We start from the raw sequence: 25,298 nt of genomic DNA on the forward strand, positions 1-25,298 counted from the left end.
ATCAAGCTCTTAAGTTGGGACCAAGCAACCCCAAAAGAGGGGTTGAAAACAGACTTGAAAGGAGGTATGTGAATCTGTTTCAGTAAAATTTCTATATCTAACTTTTTGTTCCAAAACGAAATTCAAGTTGATTTTTATTATTATTCCATAAGATCAGAGATTTAGAGCTGAAAGGGTCACAGAGGTCATTGAATCAAACTTCTTCATTTTACAGAGAAGGAAATTGAGGCATAGAGAGAGATTGATTTGTCCATAGATTTAAAAAAAAAATGCCTGAGAAGGGATTTGAACTCAGGTCTTTCTGTCTCCAATTCAGGCACTCTACCTGCTCTGTGATGCCTCCAGGATTTAACCATTATCTATGCCGCCTGTCTTCTTGATCCCCTGAAGATAATAAGGACAGCTATATTTTCAAGCTGGATTAATAAACAGTTAAATTCAAAGATGAAAAGGAACTTGTTGATGCTGTAGAAACTCATTTAAATCAGTCTTTATCAGGTGTATTTTGATAATACTCACCTTAACAGCATAAGGCCTTTTTTTAAAAAATTAAATACTTCACTTAAATTATACACTTCTTTGATGACATTTTTTACTCCAGTTTTTCAAATCCTTTGTTTATAATATACTGCAGCCTCTTTAAGCTCATCTGTATCTACTGCCACCTTGATGATGCCCATTTTTAAATCTTCAGAGACTGTAATGTTACATGATTTTCAGTGATATAGTAAGTATGGTAGAATATTGGCATTAGCAAGATAGGTTTTTGTTTGGGAAGACTTTTGAGGTCAAGAGATTTTAAATATCCCAAAGGGAATCCAGCCTGCTCTGATCTGTCTGTAACTCATTATGCATTTAAAGAGTCAAGAAATTCTAAGTTCTTTCCCCTTGCAGGAGAATGGGGCTCCACTCTCAGTAGGGCTATATATCTGAGAGACTTAAAAGGCTCTCAGGAGTATGAGGAACCAGAGAGAGAGGTGAGCAAGAGCTTGGAGATGAGACAGATATACACATGTACTCCATTCCCTGGAGGAAAGCTCCCACAGCCACATGGTCCCTTCAGGGAACCATATCCTCAAAAGAACCCTGTGGCACCAGAGATGGCAGTGGACAAAGGTAGTAATGAAGTAGTGAGAAATTCCTAGATCCAGCAGAAGAGTTACTGAACCAAACCCGCAGCACCCCATGAAGGGATTTCTGGAGCAAGCAGGAAGCAGATCAAAGGACAGAACCACCAAGTAGAGGAGAACATCCAGACATTGGTTTTCAATGTATTGTTCATTATGTGACCTGTGAAGGTCTTGGAGAGAAGGGTAGATTACTAATGCCAAGTGCTTTTCCCTTGATAGAAGTCCTACCTAGGGAAGTACTATAAGGCTAGAACAATATAAAGTATTCTGAAGAGGTGGGGCCCGAAAAGATAGGTGGATGCTTGACTCTGTGGCAATCCTGTCTTATTTTCCCTTCTAGAGTTGGAATGGGAAGGGGTATGTCAACTCAGGACAGAACTATAATTAGAATGTGGCAATCATAAAAAAAGGGAAGGAGATTTGTTTTGACTACAATCTTGGAAATGAGTCCTTTCCATTTTTGTCTTATTTTTTAAATAAAGCATGTTCTCTAGCTGATGTTTATTTGTTTTTAGTTTTAGTGTTTGTATGGAAGCTGAGGACCTATTCCATAGAGACCTAGAGTCAATTTTGGACCTTTCCAGGTTGGAGACATGAGTCAGAAAGAAAGAGTTAGCAAGAAGACCCAAGGCTGGACCTAGTCCATGAGGCCATGTAAACTTAGAGCAAAGGTTCTGAGTCATGTCTATATCTTTATCTATCTACACATACACACAAAGATATACATATACACATGTATGTATATATGCATTTATAGTATATATTTATAGATTATATGTGTGTATGTATATATATATATATACATATATATACATATATATACACCTACATGTACATGCACGTACACATAAATTTTTTTGGATGGATGAATATAGATATGGATGAGATAATGTTGGACCCATGATTTAATTGGCATAGGCATCTCTTGATGAAGACATTTCCTCTTCCAGAGTGCAATGACACTTTTTCTGCAGATTACAGTTTTAAAGAGTTGTTGATCACTGAGAAGTTAAATACTTTTCCAGGTGTTACACAAATAATATGTGTTATAGGCAGGAATTGAACTCGGTCCTGAGTCTGATAATTGACAATAACTGATGATAACTCATTCTGAGGTTAGCTTTTTATCCACTCTGCTTTGGTGCTTCTCAGTAGAAATGCATGCATGTATGCACAGACACATAAACATTATGTATTATAATAGCCTGCATATGTATTATACATACATAGGTCTTTATTGTAGATTGTATTTACATGTACATTCACATCCATGAATATATATGTATACATATTCTTCAGATAAATAGTGAGCTGGACCCAGAATTGAATAGAAGGAGTAAAGGTAGGAAACTAAAGATCATTTTCAATAATCCCAAGATACAACTTATGAAAGTCATCCTTTAATACTAATATTCACATATCCTTTTAGTGACACTATATGACTGTTACTCATGGTACACCATCACCAAAGAATCAAAACTATGGTTAATTCAAAGGAATATGGAAAAATGCAAGATGCATATAAGTATTCCCAATGATGCCTTGTGTGCAAAAAAGTAGTGTACAATAAATTGTCAAAGGGCACCTATGATAGGAAAAAGGAGATTGGTTGGTCATGTAATCAGATGGAGGAATAGTCAATGGGCATTCAAAGTCCCACAAAATATTAAAAGACCCTGAGAAAAGCCTCTAGCACATTGGATAGCTTCTCTTATGAAGGATTTATGGAAAACTATAGATGAGAAAGAATGGATGGGTTGTGATCTGCTTAAAGGAGGGATTTCCCACATTGATGAGATCATGGATACTTTAAATAAGAGATGGTACTTATATGCAAGGAGCTTACAAGATTATTCTGACAGTAGCTTTTAAGATTGGAAAAGAGATACTAAAAGAAGGGAAAATACCTAAGAAGTTATTGTGGTAGGTGGTGACAATAAGAAGTAAAGATTATAGAAAACTATGAGTAAATTTTTAAAAATTAGATAGGAAACTAGAAGGTAAAGAAAAGTAATAATAAAAACAATAGCAAAAAAACAAAGTTTATAAAGTGCTTTAAAGTTGGCAAAGAGCTTTTCATGTGTTATCTCCTTTAAGCTCTAAAATAGCCCTATTAAGTATGTACTACAAGTATTAGTCCTACTTTGTAGATGAGGAACCTGAGGCTTGGAGAAGTTATGTGACTTGTCCAGGGTCACACAAGAATGTCTCAGTTGTGAGATCTCCACCCCTGTCTTTCTTGGAGAAACCTTACGAAAAAAAGAACAAATCTGGAGAAGGTGTTGTCAAAAGACAGATGACCCAAAGTGGAGGATTCACCTCTGGCAATGTCACAATTTCCCAAGAGGAGGCAGTATTAAAGTAATTTACCAACTAGCTACTATACCTGTAAGTCAATGACTGATAACATTACATCTTTTTTAACTACTAGATCTAGATATCATTTTTTAAACTTAAAATCTTAAATTCTCCCTGTTTAGTATAATATTTAAGCATAAAATAATACAGAGACATCTCTGCCCATCTACAAATATCTGTCTTATAAGCAGTTAGTCTGTTCTTGGTTACTTTGAGATAGGAAGAATTACTTACATTTTCCCTCTAATTAAACCATTAATGAACAACTTTTCCCAGATCAAACTAAAAATATATCAAATCCAACAAAAGTCTATAAGTATATGATAGAAACTAAAGAACTAAGGAGTTGATATTTCAAGGTCTTATATGCTGAGAGATAATTCAAGCAATCAAGAAGTATTTAGTAAGCATCTACTTTGTGCTAGACATTGTAAGAAACAGTTCCTTCCCTCAAGGAATTTACAGTCTATCCAGGGAGCTAAGAATGTACATATATCAGTATATATATATGTATGTTTTATGTATATATGTATACACACATAATATTGATAAAGCAACATGATTTATTAAACACTTACTAGCTGTCAGGCATTGGTGATATTAAGGAAAAGCAAAATTGAAAAGCTTCAAGCTGTTTATATTCTAAACGGGGATACAATATAGGCATAAATAGGTATGTATACAAGACATATTCAGTGTTGGTAGGATGTAACCTTAGCAGAGAAGGTGCTAGACACTGGGAGGAACAGGAAATGCTTCCTGCAGAGAAGAGACAGTGCTACAAATATGGCGGATGGCCAGTGCAAAGGCATGGAGATGGGAAATGGAGAGTTGTGCCTGAACTATAGAATGCATGGTGGGGAGTAATGTTCAAGGAGACTAAAATGATAAGAAGGGCTCAGGTGGTGAAGAGCTTTACATACTAAACAGAGGAGGTTATTTTTGATCCCACTGATAAGAGGGAGCCATTGAAGTTTGTTGACTAGGAAGGTGGCACGGTCAGACGTTAGGAAAATTGCTTTTTAAGCTGTATAGACAATGGATTAGAGGAGGGAAAGACAAGACAGAGAGACCAATTAGGCAGCTACTGCAAAAGTCCAGGTGAGGCACAATAAGGATCTGAAGTAGGGTGGTGGTTGTATGAATGGAAAGAAGACACGTGTGAGATATGTTGTAGAGACAGCAACAACATAATTTGGCAACTGACTGGATATATGAGGGAATAATGGAGTAAAAAATGATACTAATATCATCAACTTGGGTGACTGGAAGGATGGCAGTTCCTTGGATGGTAATAGCAAAGTTTGGATAAGGGGTTGTTGTGTTTGTCCTTCATTCTTGAAGAGGACAATGACATCAGGGAGGTGATGCCTTGACATGCAAGTGAATTGGATTTAACTGGGGGAGGGCTGTGCAAAGTCACCAGCCTCACTTTCTCCTCCAAAGCCATCTGGGTCCAGTGGCCAGATATGGATCAGGATGACTGGAGATGGCCCAGGATGCAATGGGGCACCTTGGCCTTTTCAAGCTAAGGTCTTATACAGTGGGTCTCAGTTTGAACGAGGGATAAGGGGTAGATTTGGAAGAAAAGATAATGAGTTCTGATTTGGATAAGTTGGGTATCAGATATTTATGGGATGTCCCATTCAACATGTCCAGTACTCAGTGATGCAGGACTTGGGTTCAAAAGATAGACTAGGGATATATACATACATATACATTCCTACATACACAATATGAATACATACATAGGTGTGTGTATATATGTATGTGTGTATATATAAATATAAACATAAATACACGTGTAGGGGTCTGTGTGTCTGTGTGTGTGGGAGAAAGAGAGAGAGAGAGAGGGAGAGAGAGAGAGAGAGACAGCGCACACTTTGGGAGTCACCTGAAAAGAAATGATAATTAAATGCACAGGATCTGATGAGGTCACTAAGAAAGTGTAGAGAGAAAAGAGGACACAGGTAAGTCTTGGAATACACCCACAGATAGTGGGCATAATTTGGCTGAAAATCCAAGGATATTGGATCAAAAGATATTGAGAAAGAAATGGCAAAACAGGAAGGACAGACAGGAAGCTCAGCAGACAAGGTAAGGTTAGACAAGTAGGAAGAAAATCAAAAGACAGCAGTGTCACAAAAAAACAGAGAAATAGCATTCAGAAGGAAGTGGTCAACAGTGTCAGATGCTGCATAGCAGTCAAGAAGAATGATAATAATAGTGATGATAATAATAGCAGTTGGCATTTATGTAGCAATTTAAGTTTTGCAAAAAGCTTCATACATATCTCATTTTATCCTCACAACAACCCTAGGAGATACTGACTTGCCCAGGGTCTTGTGGTTAGTAAGTGTTTGAGCCAAATTTGAACTCGGGTCTTTCTGACTTCAGGTCTAGAATCCTATCCATTGCACCACTTAGTTGAGGGTCATTCTAAAGGCTATTTGATATCATTGGCAATTTTAGAGAGAGCAGTTTCAATTGAGTGATGAGGTTGGAAGCCAGTTTGCAGAGGGTTTTGAAGAGGCAGGTTTACAGGAAGGTGGCATAGTCGATAGAGTGCTGGACTTAGTGTCTGGTCTGGAAGACCAGAATTCAAATGCTGCCTCAGTAGCTAACCACCTGCATGATTCTGGGAAGGTGACTTGACTTATTTCCTCACTTGTAAAATCAGGACAATTATAACACCTATCTTTCAGAGTTTCCATAAGGATAAAATGAGATATTTGTGAAGCACTTTGCAAACCTTAAAGTACTTTAACAAATTTAGCTATTATAATTAGGAGAGGGTGAGAAAAGATTTGAAGGCACCAAATGGCTTTTTTAAAGGAGTTTAGCTGGGAAAGGAGAAGGGATATAGCATGATAACTAGTGGGGATGGTAGGATCTAGTGGGCATTTTTTAAGGGCAGATGAGATCTGGGTGTGTTAGTAGGTATCAGGGAAGGAATCAGTAGGTAGAGAGTAATGAAAGACTGTAAATACAGACTGGGGATAATAGCTGAGGTAATCCAATAGAGAAGACTGGAGGGCATGGAATCAAGGGTTCCTGTAGAGGAACTGATCTTGGCAAGGAGAAAGATCACCTCTTCATCAGAGACCAGAGGAAAAGAGGATATAGTGAGGGGCAATGTCAGAGGGACATGAGATAAGGATATGATGGGAAGAGGGAGCTCATAGCTTGATTACTAGAAGTGACCAATTATCTTGGTGAAGTAGGACACAAAATCTTCAACTTAAAAGGTAGAGGAAGTGGAAGGTGTGGGTGGCTTGAGGAGGAAGGAGAAAGATTAGAATAGCTTCTGTGGTGGGTGACATAGAGAATCAATTAGGAAGTAAGAGGATTGCCTTGCTGCAGGGAGGGCCCAATGAGCAATAAAATTTTTAGAAAAGATTTGTGTGGTAACAAAGTTAAGACTTAAATGGAAAATATAATTATCTTGTCCTAGTCAATGCTTCTGTGCTTTTTTCGTAACTTTGTCTATCCTAAATAATGGAATTTCATAACCTGAAAAAAGAAGTCACATTTGAACCTAAAAATGAAGCTATTATTTTATGCTAAATATTCTACTTACTTCTTTTTTAAGCCAGTCATTCTCCAAGATTTCTCTACTGCTGCGTTTATCAATATTTTTTACAGCATTCTAAAAAAGAATAATGATATTTCTGTTTCAAAGAATTAAATTCCACAACACTACAAATTTGAGTTATTAATCTTTCTCTATACACACACAACATATATGATATGTATATATGTATAATATGTATATATATGTGTATATATATATATATCAGTATTTCTAGTCATTCCTTTACATTTACATTTGCAGTACTGAGATGTAGCCAAGATCATTCTTTCAATGTAAATGGAAAGTTTCAATTGCATGATTTCATGCTGTGATTTTGGCTTTATATCCATAGAGAAGAAATGGTGAACTAGATGATAAGATGGCTATTCTTGTGATCATTTCCATGATTGAGAGTTGTCATTGGCAAATCATTCAGTAATCTGTAACAATTAATATGGTGGTGAAAAGTTATGGATTAACCATACTGTAATCTATTCATTTCATGCATATAGACATGAGAATTGTCTTATTTTATCATTTACATTTGAACAAAAGCAAGAAAAGAGTGTTGGACCTGAAGTCAGGAAGACCCAGGTTCAAATCTGACCTCAGACACTTACTATCTGTGTGACCCTGGGCAAGTCAATATCTCCTATGGTTGTTGTGAGAATAAAATAATATATTTATAAAGCACTTTGCAAAACTGAAAATGCTATGTAAGTGCTGATCTATAAAAATTACTATGAAATGAGTTCACCTCTTTTTCCCTTGAAGGCCTCCCCCAACCCCAGCTAAAAGCAAAAAGAGAAACTTATAGAAAGGCTTAGTGACAGCCTGTGTTTGCCTAGTCCAGCCCGAGAGGGGAATTTCTGGACCTCTAGTTCCTGGCTGTTGCCATCTGCTTTTTTTTTTTTTTCTGAACACTGGTCAGAGACTAACAGTTCTGAAGGTAGAGGATGTTTGAAGGCTCAGGTATTGCCTTATGGATAATCCTGACTTCAAGAGTGCCCAAATTCTAGAACTCTGAAGATATCAAAAGTTCCTGAGCCTGAGAATCAGGCACTGGCCTCCCAGGAGAAATATATCTTCTCAATGCTGAAAAGTTTGAATAAGGAAAAGGACTATCCCACAATCTAAGTCTATGCCACGCGGATTGGGGAAGAATGGGGGGGGGGAAGAGATCTATGCCTACTCAACCTTCCATTATATTGCTGAGAGTTGCTCATGTAGTTCAGATCTAAGGTGAATGGGGGTGGGGATTATTCAATCAGTGAGACCATAAAGTATCATTACTTTGGAATTTAATGAAATCAAATGGAAATGGAATCTGATGAGCCTAATGGCTATTTGAATGCTTTATGCTTCTTTATTTGCTCATCAATTCCTGTGAGTTATATATTTAATGAATTTTTGGTGATAGTTGAAACAAAGAGAGTCCCATACCAAAAACTATATTGTACATTTTGTACATATGCAAGAGTGGGAACTTTGCTATGCATTTGTAGGCAAAATATACATGAGCTATACCTAGGCTTTATTTTGGAGATGATCTTGGATTAACTTCAGGTGGGGTCAATCAGTTAAAAAGATAAACTGACCCTTTAGCATGATGTCCCCAAGATGAACCTTCTTTTAAAAGATTATTTTATTTGCAATTGAAGATTTTCTTTCCTAGGTTTGTTTTAAAATAAGCATATAATGCATGGTAGTGGGAAAAGTAATGGGCTTAGGGCTCACTAGCTATAAACCATATAACTTACAAGGTTTTGAGGATCCATTGTTAAAATATTTGTAAACTATAATTGCTAAATACAAGAAAGGTTATGATTACTATTACATTTTAGAAAATTCACAATTTTTTTTACATTTCATTTATTCAAATATTTCCTTGTTATAACAGTTAGATATATGGCATTAATTTAATGAAAATAAGTCAATTGGCACTATTTTTGGTGTATCTGAAAAAAATATATATATGTATATATATATATATATACAGAAGCAAGACAAAAGAAAAATAATCAGAAAACTGAAATATACCTGTGTGGCCAATTCCTTCTTTTCAACCATTTGTTTCAAGGTGTTGCTGCTAATTCTCTTTCTAGTTTCTTCCAGAGAAGCTCTATAATATTCTTTCGAAAGAAAATTAGAAACTATGAGCAGGGCTAATTTCAGGCAAAGTTGTAAAAATAACCGAATTCCTTCTTCTCTTCTCCCCATGGAGAGTATGTTCCTCTCACTTCTATGTTCCTTTCCTGATTTTCAGCATCCTTCCCCACCTCCACCCTCACCCCCCTTCCCAAGTAAGTCAGAGCTTTCACAAAAGGGTTCCCACCATTAGGAAGAAGCATGATCTAATAGATATAAACGTATTGTGAATTTGTTTGATATGTTAGTTTTCTCAGTACTATTAATATTTTCAAATGATGTCAGAAAGAAATCGCAAAGGAATAAATCTCTAATGGTAGAATTTTGTATACTACGGCACCTGGGTAGCAAAAATATTTTGCAACTGTCTGCCCCTCAAATCGCATCACATGCTGGCTGCCTGCTTGGCCCTTGCATAAGATGCATCCTTGGGAAAAAATTTAAACTTTCTGTGGTCATATGGAAACATGCTATAAATAACCAATATATGATAACATAAAATAAACCAATATAAATAACCAATAAATTGGAGAAATTAAAATTAAAGCAATTCTGAGATTCCAGCTTATACTTATCAGATTAGTAAAGTTTACAAAAATGGAAAATGAAGAATGTTCAAAGGGTTGTGGGAAAACAAGCACATTGGTGCACTGCTATTGGAGCTGTGAATTGGTACAACCATTCTGGAAAGGGATTTGGAATATAAAACATTACTAAAGTGTGCCTACCCTTTAACCCAGTAATACCAGCAGTAGGTCTATATATACCCAAAAGATGTCAAAGAAGAGGAAAAGGTCCTATGTATACATAAATATTTATCACAGCTCTTTTTTTTTGCATGGAGGCCAAGAACTAGAAACTGAGTGCCCATTAATTGGAGAATAGTTTAACAAGCTGAAGCATATGAATGCAATGTAATGTTATTGTGCTGCAAAAAAAAAATGATGAAAAGGACAGTTTCAGAGAAATCTGGAAAGATTTTTATAAAATGATACAGAGTGAAGGGAGCAGAATTAAGAGAAAGGTTCATATTGTAACAACATTGTAAAAATGGACAATTTTGATGAACGACTTTTAAAGACTCAAGAACTCTGATCAACACAATGATCAACCATGATTCCAGAGGACCAATGATGAAGAATTCTACCTACTTCTTGACAGAGTGATGATGGGTTAAATATGCAGAATGTCTTGCATTTTTGACATGGCCAGTGTGGGAATTTGTTTCATAACTGCAAATTTATGAGAAGAGCTTTGTTTTTCTTCTTTTTTTGTGGGAAGGAGAATTTGGAGGAAGAGAAAATGCTTGTTAATTTAAAAATAAAATGAGAGAAGATGCTTTCTTAGCTGTAAGTTTCACAGGTTTCCAGCAAATGAATAATAGTTAAAGAACCAATTTAATGTTATTGAATCCATGACCAGAAGGCCACCACTGCTAAAAAATTATCTGAAAATTTTAACAAATCTAACCAAGTAGGACATCTGCCCTACCTAACTCTGTTTCTAATTTATTTGGAACATTTCTGGTTGGGGTAGGGAAAGCTGAGGTAAAAGAGTTTCACTAGGACTACTTAGGGTAGATAGTTTGGGTTTCTAAATCTCTAAATACAGATCCCCTTCAGAAGTTCTGTAAAAGTGGGCAGCATCTCAGACAACTAAACAAAGGATACCCCAATAGACATATTCTGCCTTCCCAGCAACATATCTCATAAAAAGGGGGAAATAAAGCAGATGGTTGTACCTTGCTCAGGCCACCAACCAGGAGATAGTGAGAACACCTGCTCAAATTCTAGTATTTATCCTTCAAGGAAGGAAGGGAGGAAGGGAAAGAAAGAAGGGAGGGAGGGAGGGAAGAAGAGAGGAAGGAGAAGGAAGGGAGGAAGAGAGGAAGAGAGGAAGAGAAGAGAGGGAGGGAGGAAGGAAGAGAAGGAAGGGAGGGAGACAGGAAAGAAGGAAGGTAAAAAACAAGAATTTACTAAGCACCTACTATGTGCCAGGTACTGTGCTAATTGCTGGGGATATAATACAAGCAAAAAGAAAAACAGTCCCTGCCCCTAATGAGCTTACATTCTAATGGGGGAAGATAACATGTAAAAGTGACCTGAAAAGCAAAAGGTTGGCAAGGGGAGTAATGAAGGTACCCAGAAATGCAGAAAGCCATCAGCGGATCCAGAAGGGAAATAAAGGCTGGCTGGCCTCCACAAAATGGAGGTACTTAGCAACGGGAGAAGGACTGGCAGAGGACTATTCCAGGGTAAGAAGGCTGCCAGGATGGTTAGATATTGCAAGGTGAGAAGGCCTCAGGCACTGAGGAATGATTTTGATGACTGGAAAGTCGAGAGCAGAGTCAGGAAGAGGATGAAGCCTGACCAACCTGGACCCTTCTACAAAGTGAAGGCCCCAGGAGGAAGGCCTCACTAACAAGAGAAGATATGTTAGAACCTGGCTTTGGGGTTTTTATATTTTGGGGTTTTTATATTGCTTTCCACATCCACAGTCCCAGGTAGTGGATTAAATACGCCCATTTTATGGATGAGGAAACTAAAGCTCAGGGAGATGAAGGGACATTACAATTACAAAAGAAAGGACAGATTTGGAATTTAGACCAAAAGTCTTTTCCCTCCAAATCCAGGGATCTTTCCAATATATAAAACTACTTCCATCCCTGGGAAGTACTAATTCGTATGATTAGAAATGAAAAAAAAAAAAGAAAAGAGAGGTTTACATGATGAGTGTATCTTACCATTTCACAAGAAGGCAGCCCAAATATTCAAACTTTGTGATTAATTCATCAGAGACATTTCTCTGGTAAACATTGCTGCGCTCACTGACCAAGTATGGAAGATGATGCATTCTTGCTTTACACTGACTACTTGGAGTAGTAACTACAGTGTGGTACAGTGAAGAGAATTAGGTCAGGAGTCGGAAGACCTAGGTTCAATTCTGTGTCTGATAATAACTACCTATATGACTCTGGACAAGTGGACAAGTCACTTAAATTCACTGAGCCTCTGTTCCTCATTTCTAAAACGAGGGGTTGGTCCAGATGGCCTCTGAAGTGCCCTCTAGCTTTCTGCTGGTGAATATATGGCCTCCTCCTCAATTCCACAGAATGCCCTCTCCATTCCACGTTTTGCACCAGGGCAGATCATACAGTCTTAGAGAGCACATAGAAAAAAGCTGCACTGTGTTCAGAAGGAGCCTGTATTGGGATTCAAAGAAAACAACTATTTGCTCTGATTTCATTGCCTGAAAGTGTATTCTTCTCCTGTTCTGCTTTCCCTTCCCTCCACCGCACGTTGGAGCCAGTTGTCTGGATGCCCACTGTTTGCCAGGATGCTTCCTCTAGCTCACCTTTTCCTGATACCGAAATCTCCTGCTTATTCTGGTCCCAGTTCCCTTCCAAAATCTCTGGAACTTCGCTCTGGGGTTTAGAAAGCCTCGTTCCCTTCCCCAGCTCCTTGTGTTAGTGATGATGGTGTACAATTTGAGGGGTGCCCTTTTTTCTCCTTGCCCACTCCAGCATTGTTTTCCTTCTGAGAATTCATTACATGTACCTGGATTAGTCTAGAGGAACTGACCTGACATTTTCCTTGTATTCTCTTTAATTGAACTGATGTCATTTTCTAAGGAGCTGATTAGCTTAGCATGTTGTTCACTCCCTACATTCTTGTACTCCTCCCAATATTCCCTCTCTCCAAGTTTCTCAAGGAATAATTTCTCAGCATTATTTATCTGCACACGCATATCTGTTGAAAGAAAATGAAGATGCAATGTCACGCTCAATTATTTCTACCATCTTGTTCATTGAATGATAATGACCATTCTACAGTTACTAGTATGTTGCAATCTGATTGTATAAGGGTAAAGAATTGTTGTTATTCAGTCATTTTTCAGTCGTGTCTGACTCTTCGTGAGCCCGTTTGGGGTTTTCTTGGCAGAGATACTGAAGTGGTTTGCCATTTCTTTCTCCAGCTCATTTTACAGATGAGGAAACTGAGGCAAACAGCACTGAGAGACTTGCCCAGGGTTACACAACTAGTTAATTGTCTGAGGCCAGATTTGAACTCGTGAAGATGAGTCTTCCTGACTCCAGGCCCGGCACTCTATCCACTGTGCCACCTAGCTACTCAGGGTATAGAATAATAGTAGGAAAATGCTGCTATATAAAACAACTTTATGACACTTGTTTTAAACCATTCTTTAATGAAAAATTTCTTCATCGGTCATTCCTATTTCAAATATTTCAAGAAGACCGCTTTCTACAGAGAAGCTATGTGGGTTCCTGGCCACCCTGAGAGCTTACATGGAATGTCTGATAATCCAAAGTTCTAGCATCACCTTTCCTTGCCTGATAAGAATATCATGGCCCTGATTTATACACTGTGACATTACATGTAGTGTTTATTGGTACATTTTTACTATCCAGGCTTCTCACGCCTGTGTGCAAGAATTAATTTTTACTTAGGTCACTACCAAGGTTCCAGCAACTCTTTTTGTTGAAATGTCTCTGATGAATTAATCACAAAGTTTGAATATTTGGGCTGCCTTCTTGTGAAATGGTAAGATACACTCATCATGTAAACCTCTCTTTTCTTTTTTTTTTTCATTTCTAATCATACGAATTAGTACTTCCCAGGGATGGAAGTAGTTTTATATATTGGAAAGATCCCTGGATTTGGAGGGAAAAGACTTTTGGTCTAAATTCCAAATCTGTCCTTTCTTTTGTAATTGTAATGTCCCTTCATCTCCCTGAGCTTTAGTTTCCTCATCCATAAAATGGGCGTATTTAATCCACTACCTGGGACTGTGGATGTGGAAAGCAATATAAAAACCCCAAAATATAAAAACCCCAAAGCCAGGATCCCAAGGGTCTAGAACGTGAAGAGAGAGCTTTTAACAGCATCTCCCAACATGGAGAGGCTAAGGGCCTGCTTTCAGGAGAATTATGAGGATAAGCACAAGAAGAGCCACGGAGAGGCATTGGAGTCCGAGCAGACGTTCTGTAACAGGCTCCACGTGGCAAACCATGTGAGGAAATGCCATCAGAGGCACTCTGCACATGTTCCTGACCACCAAATGGTAGTAACACATTGATAATAATAATAGTTAACATTTACATAGACCTGACTATGTGCCAGGTACTGTGCTAAGTACTCTACAAATATTATTTCATTTGATCCTGACCACAACCTTGGAAGATAGGTACTATTATTATCCCCATTTTATAGTTGAGGAAACTGAGGCAAATAGAGGTTATTAAATGACTTGCCCAAGATCACACAACTATTGTCTGAGACTTGAATTCAAGTCCTTCTGAGTCTAGGTTCAGCACTCTATCCACTGAGCCACGTAGGTAAGTCCAACAGGAGACATTTAATTTATATAAATTCATCCTGACCCAATATCCCTGCTAAGCTCTTATTCTGACAGATGTCTATGTCTTTATTTGTGATACTATGTTGCTGAATAGTTTTTTTTCTTTTTTTGGTGAAGCAATTGGGATTAAGTGACCTGCCCAGGGTCACATAGCTAGTAAGTGTCAAGTGTCTGAGGCCAGATTTGAACTCAGGTCCTCCTGACTCCAAGGCCAGAGCTCCATCCACTGCATCACCTAACTGCCCCTTGCTGAATAGTTTTTAAAAGGTAACATTACAGTGACTGCTGGGTGGTGCAGTGGATAGAGCACTGGGCTTGGAAACAGGAAGATTCATCTTCATGAATCCAAATTCTGCCTCAGATACTAGCTGTGTGAACCTGGGCAAGTCACTTAACCCTGTTCGCCTTGTTTTCCTCATCTGTAAAATGAGCTGGAGAAGGAAATGGCAAACCACTCTGGTATCTTTGCCAAGAAAACCCCAAATAGAGTCACAAAGAGTTGGACATTACCGAAAAACAACTGAACAATTACAGACAACAATGCACCCTGAACAATTACAGATATCGGTGCACCCATAAATATTTAACAACTAGCTCTCTGCAGGGGGGATAATATGCTGGACATGCTTTTAAGTTTAATTTGCATTAATAACATTTTCCCCATCATTCTAAGCCTAGACAATCAACAAAACAATAAAGCAAGCCCTGATTTGTAGCACGTACCAGTTCCAAAGCTGTAAATGCTCACACTGACTATTTAACAATTGGCTCCCATGAGCTACTTAAAGCAGGCATGACCATACCAGCAATGCCCGGTAGTCAATCTATGAGACAGTCCTCATCATAACCAAGAAAGTAGCAAATTTGCCAGGAGCCCTAATGACAGCATCAGACTTTCTACTATTCCAAGATTGCCTGTAAGCAGCTGATTAAAAGCAAGCAGACCTCTGCTTAGGCCAGCCCATTTTGTTTTGAGGGGATAGTTATGTGGCTTAACAGTAAGAGAGCCACAAGAAAGCCATTGAAGACGTTTTTGTAGGACAGCAGGACGGCTCTGGGAAGACTGATTCTATATAACCTACCTTTCTCTAAGTAGGATGTGTCCCCAGGGGAAGTCTTGAGCACTGGGCTATGCTCTTAGGCATGAAAAATACTTAACATTTGGGCAATGATGACTAGTGTCATAAGGTCAATGACAGTCACATCCTTTCCCTCTTCTCATTGCCTTTGTCAGAGGTTGCTGTGTCCTGATGACAATGAGCCAAATGGACTTAATGCTACTGCATACATTCCTACAGTCATTTCGGGGTCCAGGGACAGGAGAAGGTTGGTCCTATTAGTTAAATCCAGAATCGTCCCGGGCCCTCACTTGTTCCAAAGACTCCCTAAGTGTGGTGCTGGCTTTCGAGGCACCGCTCAGATTTAGGCTGCTTTTTAGATTTCATGTCAGCACACCTTTCGGTCTGCTCTGGTGTTATATAAAAGTGATCTAAATTCCTTAGAGATGGTCTGGAAATTGGAAAAAAGCATTTGAGGCTCTTTTTTTTTCCAAATGGAAGAACCGTCAAATTGTTGCTTTCTCATCATGGCTAAGCCCGTCGAGAGACCTAGTCCCAGTTCTGTACCTCACTATCCCCAAGCTGCTTCCTGGTCCTTCCAAATCCTCCCTCCTGGCTTCTCCAGTTCCCAGCCCCGAGCAGTCTCAAGAGTCCGAGGGTATTGGGCCAGACTTGGTTTTAAAACTTCAGCGGCAGAGGTAAGGTAAGACTAAGTGTGACTGATGGGTGGGAAGGAAGTAAAAATAAGTGAAAGCTATGTCCTGTCAAGGGGAAAACTTCCCTGGGTCAGTCTCAAGGGCAAGACACTGTGTGCCCAGACACTCTCCTGTGTCGGTTTCCTCATTTCCTACTTCTGGGCTCGTGGCAGGATTGCCTCAGCATGTGATCAGGAGATATACAACCTTGGCACGTGTTCAGCCTTGCTACAATCACTCCCTTTACACACTCTCTGACGCAGCCCAACAGCCTTCTCGCAATTCCTCCCACGTGATGTCCATCTTAACACCTGGCCTCCCCGTCTCTTAGATGAGAGAAGAATGCCTTAGCATTATTTTGTGGAGTGAGAACAGAGTGCCCAAAAAAACTCTGTCCTGTGTTGACGACATTATGCGATCATCTGAAGTCATTGTTTATTATTTCTCATCCCAGTCTCTAGACTCTCTATGCCCCTCCAACTTTTTTTCTTTTCTGTTTCCTGTTCATATTCCTATGCAGTCTGATTACATAGGTGGTAAATAAGTAATTAATTAAGAATTACTGATTGGTCATTAAGAAATGTTCATAGCATCTTGATCCCACTGGAGAAAAAAAAAAACACATCCAACCAATAGCTAAATAAGTAAAATGTACTGATAAAGTCCAAATCATTATTAAATAACCTTTCAAATTTTGTTCCTGGTCTTTAACGAACTTCCATTTTTGTTTCAGGGCTTCTTCTACTTCTTCCCTTGTCACCGGTGGTGATGCTGCTGCCTTCTTCTGTTCGTCATTTAGCTCACTCACCAGATTCTTGAGGTGCCATGCCTGCTCTGACTTGAGCCGCACATTCTGAGATTGAAGACAATAGCAAATGAACTACATTAGCTGAAGTATTTATATTTCTTCTCAACCATCACTTTGCTCAGTATGGGAAAATACACAGAGCCAAATATAGGCAGAGGGATACTAGTCAGATATACATGGACTCAAGGAAAATGTACATGAATGCCAATATACATAGACTGGAAGGAAATCTGTACAGCCACGTGGCCTCTATAACATCTCCAAGAAACCAGCGCATCAGGGAAATGCACATGTCTAAAGATGGCAGCTGATGGAGACAGATGGCAGCACAGAGAAGAGTTCCTGGGCCCGGCTGGGAGCTGCAGGAATGCCAGCTGACAAAGAGATGGAGATATTCCTAGACCATGCCTCCTGGAGCCAGCAGATGAATTCCTGAATGGCACCAAATTACTGTGCCAAGCAAAAGAATTCCTGGGTCACTTAGAAGCTGCAGCTGAGGAGCAGTAAGAGACAGTGATAATAGGGAGAAGCCTACCCAGGCACCGTGCCCTTCACTCTACTGTGAGTTATACAAACTGACGGCCAGAGAAAGCAGTCAATGTCCTATGGACCTTGAGTGTCTTTATCTTGCCAGAAGGCAAGTACTGTACTTCAACAGAGTACTGTAAGTTAGAAAACCTTATAGGTGCCTAGGAAAGGTGCAGGTCACTGGGGAGGGGTGGTGTTGCTGGAGTTTCTAGCAACAAGTGTTCTGGTTTTTTTTCCTTTGGGTTAGGGGCAGGGAGTGGGAAGGATAAACCTCAAGATAATCCTATAAATTTGAAGAACTGTATAGGCTCTTGGGTGGGGGTGGGAGGCCACAAGGGAGGGGCAGGGCTCACCAGAGAGGGAAAGAGAGTTGTTTTGACTGGTTATAAGTTTGACTATGAGGTTTTGCAGTTTTTGTTGTGTTAAATAAAACTTGGCCTATATTAGATGTTTTGTTAGCTTGAGTGCTTACACAGGAGCTAATGCCCTTTTCCTTTTTCTTTCTTTCTTTTTTTTTTAGGCAATTGGGGTTAAGTGACTTGTCCAGGATCACACAGCTAATAAGTGTCAAGTGTTTGGTCTGAGGTCGGATTTGAACTCAGGTCCTCCTGACTTCAGGGCCAGTGCTCTATCCACTGTGCCACCTAGTTGCTCCCCCTTTTCCTTTTTCTACAGAGACTTGGACACAAGCAAATTGTGATGTTCCTTAGGGAAAAACCCTAAATGGGGGAAAATTGAGTCAAATTATTATATTCCTTAAGAAAAATTTGGTTTGGGTAATGAGACATAAAGAAAGAATATGCTTTCAAGCCTGAACTGTGTACACGTAAACCTGGATCCTGGCCATAGATTACACAGAATTCTAGAAACTGAAATAAAATAATAAATTTATTAAGCTTGAATTGAGTAGTAGATATTGCTATTTCCTTTTTTCTTCAGTCAAACAATTCTACTGCTTAACATCCCACTTTCCAAATAATTTTTAAACTATAGAAATAATAAAAAGTCTTGATTTAATGTATTTTGTATAATGTGCAAGTAACAGCTTTCATGAGCCTATTTGATTCTTTGTTACTAATATCAGTTAATTTTTCCAAGGTAGGAAGAATGTGCGAGACAGCTTGGAAGTAGGAAGACCTGAGTTTAAATCCCATCTCTGACTCAGACTGATTTTGTGATCCTGGACAAATCACCAAAACCACCCAGTGCTTGAGACCACTCTAAAATTATTCATTTCATGATGAACAGGCTGACTTCGGAAAAACCTGGAAAGCCTTGTATGGTCTGATGCTGAGTGAAGTGAGCAGAACCAAGAGAGCCTTGTACACAATAACAGCCACGTTGTGCGATGACTAATATTGATAAACTTGACCCTTCCCAGCAATATAAGGATCTAAGACATCTCCAAAGGCCTCGTGATGGAAAGTGCTACCCATATCTAAAGAAAAAACTAGGGAGTTTGAATGCAGATGGAAGCATACTATTTGCTATTTTTTTTCTCTTCTGTTGAGTTTTGTTTCCTCTTTCTGGTGGTCCCTCCTATTAGTTCTAATTTTTACTTACAACATCACTCATGTGAAAATATGTTTAATAGCAATGTATATGTATAGCCTATATCAGATTGTGCGCTGTTTTGGGGAGGGTGGTGGGGAGGAAGGGGGAGAAAATTTTAAACTCAAAAGCATATGGAAGTGATTGTGGATAAATCAAAATAAATTAATAAAAAAATTAAAAAAAAATAAAATTATAGATTTCAGAAGAGTGGCTAATGTGCCTTGTCAAGAGAGTTTTTCCACTCCAACATCACTGAAATCACAGGTCCAGACTAAATAAACAAACAAACCCAAAATTCACAATATAAGCAAAAATTCTAAATGTATTAGTGGTTTTGAAACATATAGTACTACATACGATTAATGCAGTGTAACAGGCCATGTGCGATGCTGTTCTGCTTCCTTCTAGGGCCAAGGTGACTGAAAATGTTGATTTCAAAATCATAATGGCCTTAGATGCTGTGCAGTCCACCTTAGACATGACCAGATGCCCACTATAACATACACAACAAGGGATCACCCAGCCTCTACCTTCTTGAGGCCAGTCATTGCAATTCACACAACTCTCATTATTCAGGATTTTTTTCTTGACATCAAACCTAAATTGGTCCCTTTGCAACTTCTACTCATTGTCCCTAGTTCTGCCCTCTAGGGCCAAAAAGAATGAGTTTAATCCCTCCTCTCCAAATACTTGAAGACAGCTATTAAGTCCTCCCAGAGATTTCTCCTCTCCAGGCTAACCATGCCCAGTTCTTTTAGCTAATTCCCATATGTCATGAATTCAAGGCTGTATGCTGTCTTAGACACCATCCCCTAGACACTCTAGATAAATGTCCTTTAGAAACTGAATGCAATACCCCGGATGGGTTCTGACAAGGGCAGAGTATAATGGGATTATGACCTCTCTGTTCCTAGGACCTATGGCCTTCCTAATAGAGCCCATGACTGTATTAGCTCTTCGGCTGCCACATCATATTGCTGATTCATATTAAGCTTGCAGTCCACTAACTTCCCCTCTTCTAGGTCCTTTTCAGAACAATTTCTATTTATCCTCCCACATCTCATATTTGTGGAGGGGCTTGGATTTTTTTAGTACCACATGGTAAAACTTTACATTTATCCCTACTGAATTTCATCTCATTAAGATTGAGCTCAATGTTCTATCCTATCAGGATCTATCATCCATTTGTGTTAGCTAACCTTCCCAGTTTTCTGTCACCTACAAATTTGATGAGTATGACATATATGCATTTATTCAAGCCATTGTCAAAAATGTTAAACAGCACAGAGCCAAGTACAAATCCCTGCAACAATGACATTAAGCCATTGATTTAATTAATCATTTAGCTAGAGAGTGTCTAGAGAAGGGCCACCAAGATGGTGTAGGACCATGAATTCATGTTATTGTTGTTCTTGTTCTTGTTCAGTCATGTCTGACTCTTTATGACTCCATGGACCATAGCATGCCAAGTGTTCTATCCTCCACTATCTCTCGAAGTCTATCCAAGCTAGTGTTTGTTGTTTGCATGGTAATAACCATCCATCTCATCTTCTGCTGTCCCCTTTTCCTTTTTGCCTTCAATATTTCCCAGCATCAGGGTCTTTTCCAATGAGTCTTATCTTCTCATTATGTGGTCAATGTATTTAAGCTTCAGCTTGAGTATTTTACCTTCCAATGAATAGCCTGAATTAATTTCTTTAAGTATTAACTGATTTGACCTCCTTATTGTCCAAGGGACTCTCAAAAGTCTTCTCCAGCACCACAATTAGAAAGCATCTATTCTATACTACTCAGCTTTCTTTACAATCCAACTCTCACAGCATGCATTGCTACCGGAAAAACGATAGCCTTGAGTCAGCAAGGTGACGTCTCTGCTTTTTTTTTTTTAGTATGCTGTCCAGATTTGCCGCAGTTTTTCTTCCAAGGAGCAAGCGTCTTTTAATCTCATGGCTGCAGGCATTGTCTGCAATGATCCTTGAGCCCAAGAATATAAAATCTGACACTGCTTCCATTTCTTCTCCCTCTATTTGCCAAAAAGTGATGGGACCAATTGCCAAGATCTTAGTTTTTTTGATGTTAAGCTTCAAACCAGCTTTTATACTCTTCTCTTTCACCCTCATCAAGGGGCTTCTTAATTCTTCTTCCCTTTCTGCCATCAAAGTGGTATCATCTGCATATCTGAGATTGTTGACATTTCTCCCAGCAACCTTAATTCCAGCTTTTGATTCATCTAGCCTGGCATTTCAGAAAACGTACTCTGCATGTAAGTTAAATAAATAAGTGGAAAATACATAGTCTTGTTGTACTCCTTTTCCAATCTTAAACCAATCAGTTGTTCCATATTCGCTCCTAACTGTTGCTTCTTGGCCTGCATACAGGTTCCTTGGAGACAAGTAAGATGAATTCATGACTTATGAGGATTGATTGAAGGAACTGTGTATGTTTGGCCAGGAGAAAAGAAGACTAGGGGTACTGGGTGAGGAGAGGAACAAGACAGCTGTCTTCCAGGATCTGAATTAACCATTAGTTAATGAGTAGCTATTACTACTCTATAAACCTGCCATCCAACCTGTTTTGAATCCATCTGATTGTATTACCATCTAATCCAGATTTCTCCACCTTCTCCATAGGAGTAGCATGGCATGCTTTATTAAAAGCTTTGCTAAGATCTAGGTAAACTCTATCCCTGTCATTAGTTTAGTAATCCTGTCAAAAAACAAAAAAATCAACAAAACAAAACAAAAAAATGAGATTAGTCCAGCATTGCTTGTATAAAATGAAGCTATTCTTGCTCTCTGTAATAACCACTTTTCTTTCCAGATTATTTGTCAACCCCCTCTTTAATGACCTTTTCAAGAATTTTCCCAGGAAATGAAACAAAGCTCCCTGCCCTATAGTCTGCAGACTCTGTTTCCTTCCCTGTCTTGAAAATCGGGTCAACATTTGCCCTTTCTAAACTTGTGGTACCTCTTCCATTTTCCATGATCTTTCAAGTATCATTGACAGTGGCTCTGCAATCACAACATAATAATAATTTATTTATAACATAAAATAGTATATGTACAATATATAATATAAACCTTATATAAATATATAAATGCTAATATTTATATAGCACTTACTATGTGCCAGGCACCTTACAATTGTTATCTCCTTTGATCCTCACAACAGCATTGGGAGGTAGGTACTATTAATATCCCCATTTTACAGATGAAGAAACTGAGGTGATGTGACTTGCCCAGGATCACGCAACTACTAAGTGTCTGAGACTGAAGTTGAGCTCAAGTCTTCCTACTCTAGACCCGGTACACTATCCACTTTGCTACCTAGCTGCCCCCCACCACATCTATACATCCTTTCAGGACCTGAGGATGTAGTTTATCTGGGTCAAGTGATTTGAATTCATCAATTTTGAATTAAAAATTTGAATTCATCAAGGACAGTCTAGTGTTCCTTTGCTTTCTCCTTACTTATCATGAGTAACATCTTGTTGGCCATTTTTGTTCTGCTATTTCTAGCCTAAAGGTCCTTCTTCTTGGCAGAGAAAACAGAAACAAGGATTTAGAATCTCTCTTTCTCTCTGTTTTCAGTTATTGTTGTTCCAAACACCCCAAGCATCTGCCCTTCTCTTCTTTGCTCATTTTTCTCCTAATATAATGTTTAGGCCCCATTAGTTGTCCTTAGCTCTTCTTGCCCCAGCTCACCGTGAGCTTTAACATTCCTGAAACTATTTTTACAGGACTATGCCACACTCATATTCATTTTATTTTGGTCTGGCCTTGCTTCCATATTCTGTAAATTTTCATAAGTAAGAAGATGAATGTGTTGAGGTTTGGGGTTGACCTTGTGAGTTTGAGAGATCATGAGTCCTCAGTTAATGAGAACTGTACTTCAGGAACCCTTGATCATTATGCCTTCCCTCGAGGAGAAAATGAGGCAAATTCCTTGCCTAGGTTTGCTAGAAAACATTTACCCCAAGAGAAATAATGCGGAGCCAAGGTGAAATATAAAATATCTTAAGTCTCAGCCTCCTACCTGAATATAACAGTAGTTTTCACTATTTCATGTTTAGCTTGTTTTTCTGTCAATGTGCATTTATGAGAGTCTTGTGACAAGCATTTCTTTTGTACGTAGTAAATGCATACCTGTCCCATATCTGACTTACATTCTTTAGTAATACTTTTTTTATGCCCTCCCTTTGAGAAGCCTCTAGACATGAACCAAAACCTAAGTTTTATGCAGGGGTTCAATAAGAAGCTAAAAAGTGTGATAAAAGGAATCTGGCACCTCATCTACATAGTCAGTTTCCCCAGAACTGAACCCAAAGGACATGCTTGGTTCTGAGCAGATGGCCAGCTTAGTAGAGAGGAAGATGGTACAGAGTCCTACCTCCTCGGGATAAAGCAGAAGCTCTAATGTTAGAATAGGAATAGATAAAATTTACATTTTCCTATCTCCAGCAAAGTCCATATGAGTTGGGAAGAAAATATTTTTGTATGGATCTACTCATTTTGCCGTGAATTTTTAATAATCTCTTTTAGGAGATGAGATTTTTCACTTGGAAAAAAAATGTGACATAGCTTCAGGGAGAAGGGAAAATGTCTTAAATAGCCTTAGGAAACTTCTTTAGCTGTAGGTATGCCTTACCAAATAATACTTGTCACATGCAGACTTATTACAAACATGTGGATAAAATTTCCAAGCCCATACATGGGATTTAAACTAGGGGAAAAAAGTACTTGGCAACAAACACTTTATGTTTGCCAAACACTGAATGCCTGAAATATTGAGACATTTGCTGGAGTCAAAGTTTAGTTAAATTCACCCAAAGCTTCATGCCAAAGGAAGAAAAAAAAGTTTTGTTTATCATCATTTACTCAGTCAAGAGAAACCAGCAATTTTTAACTGAAGCCAGAAAGTACCATACCATGACAGAAAGAGTTATATGGACACATTAATTAATGAGTTACAAGAAAAGAATTTCTTTCAATCATCCAAATATCTCAGTGATTAGCAACATAATTAATGATTTTATTACAATTTAACATCTAGGAATTCTTAAAACCAAAGCTACTGTTTCTTGAATGTTATTGCTTCTGAAAACAAATAATAATATATAAACAGAAACAAGGGTTACCCATATAGATTTTGGCCAATCTAATCTTAGGCTGAGGTTCATAAAGATTTCATTCAATAGGTCCAGTAGAATGTTTAATGTGATAAATCACTCTAGATATTAATAAGTAATGACTTAGACATGTTATTAGGGACTGGCTACTGAGCTAATTCTTATGAGCATGCACATAGGGCCACTGATTCATTTTCTCATATGGAAAAGGTTGGGGGAACTTGTTTCTGGGTGAATTGTGATGACTTGTGATAAAAGTGGCTTTGAGGGAATTTGGAGCATGTTTAGACAATCTGGAGCTGGTTTTGATCTGATAACAACATGGTGTGAAGAGAAGCATTTTGGATTGAGTGGGTGGTGCATTCCAAAAATCCCACTCACACTGCCATTACCTTGGTCTCCTGACTCCATCCTTACTATTCTCTAGTCCATCTTTGTCATAGTTTTGAAAATAATCTAATCATAGGTGTAACCAAGTTAATAAAAACAAACAAACAAACAATAACAAAACCCTACTATCGAAAAGATAAAATTAGCTTGATATCAAAGACCCTTTCCCAATTGGCTTCATCCTACCTTTCCAGTCTTGTTTCTTATTACTCTACTTCATGCACTCTATATCCCAACCAAACTGGACAACTAGCTGTTTGCCCCCCCACTGTTGTTCTACTCTCATCTCCTTGAATTTGTACAAATAGCTGCCATGTTTGTAATGTTCCATCCTTATCTTTACCTGTTAAAATTCTTCTGTTCTTCAAGACTCTGCTCAGGTCAAATTTATAAATGTGTGAGCCATTCCTCAAATGATTGTCAAAGGATATGAACAGGCAGTTTTCAGAAAAAGAAATCAAAACTATCAATAGCCACATGAAAAAAAATGCTCTAAATCACCATTGATTAGAGAAATGTAAATTAAAACAACTCTGAGATACTACCTC

The 25,298-nt window shown here is 38.5% G+C and overlaps 1 protein-coding gene across 1 annotated transcript in view; it reads right to left on the minus strand.

Moving 5' to 3' along the window:
• Window positions 1-25,298, minus strand: part of CCDC83 (coiled-coil domain containing 83) — a 53,524-nt gene that overhangs the window by 15,337 nt on the left and 12,889 nt on the right. The window contains exons 3-6 of the mRNA XM_027848333.1: window positions 17,027-17,195; window positions 12,792-12,959; window positions 9,103-9,194; window positions 7,069-7,137 (exon numbers count right to left, since the gene is read on the minus strand). Of these exons, the coding sequence (XP_027704134.1) occupies window positions 7,069-7,137; window positions 9,103-9,194; window positions 12,792-12,959; window positions 17,027-17,195 (498 nt within the window). The remainder of the gene's footprint in view (window positions 1-7,068; window positions 7,138-9,102; window positions 9,195-12,791; window positions 12,960-17,026; window positions 17,196-25,298) is intronic.

Source organism: Vombatus ursinus, unplaced genomic scaffold, assembly GCF_900497805.2.
Source record: "Vombatus ursinus unplaced genomic scaffold, bare-nosed wombat genome assembly UNPS02005659.1, whole genome shotgun sequence".
NCBI lineage: Eukaryota > Metazoa > Chordata > Mammalia > Diprotodontia > Vombatidae > Vombatus > Vombatus ursinus.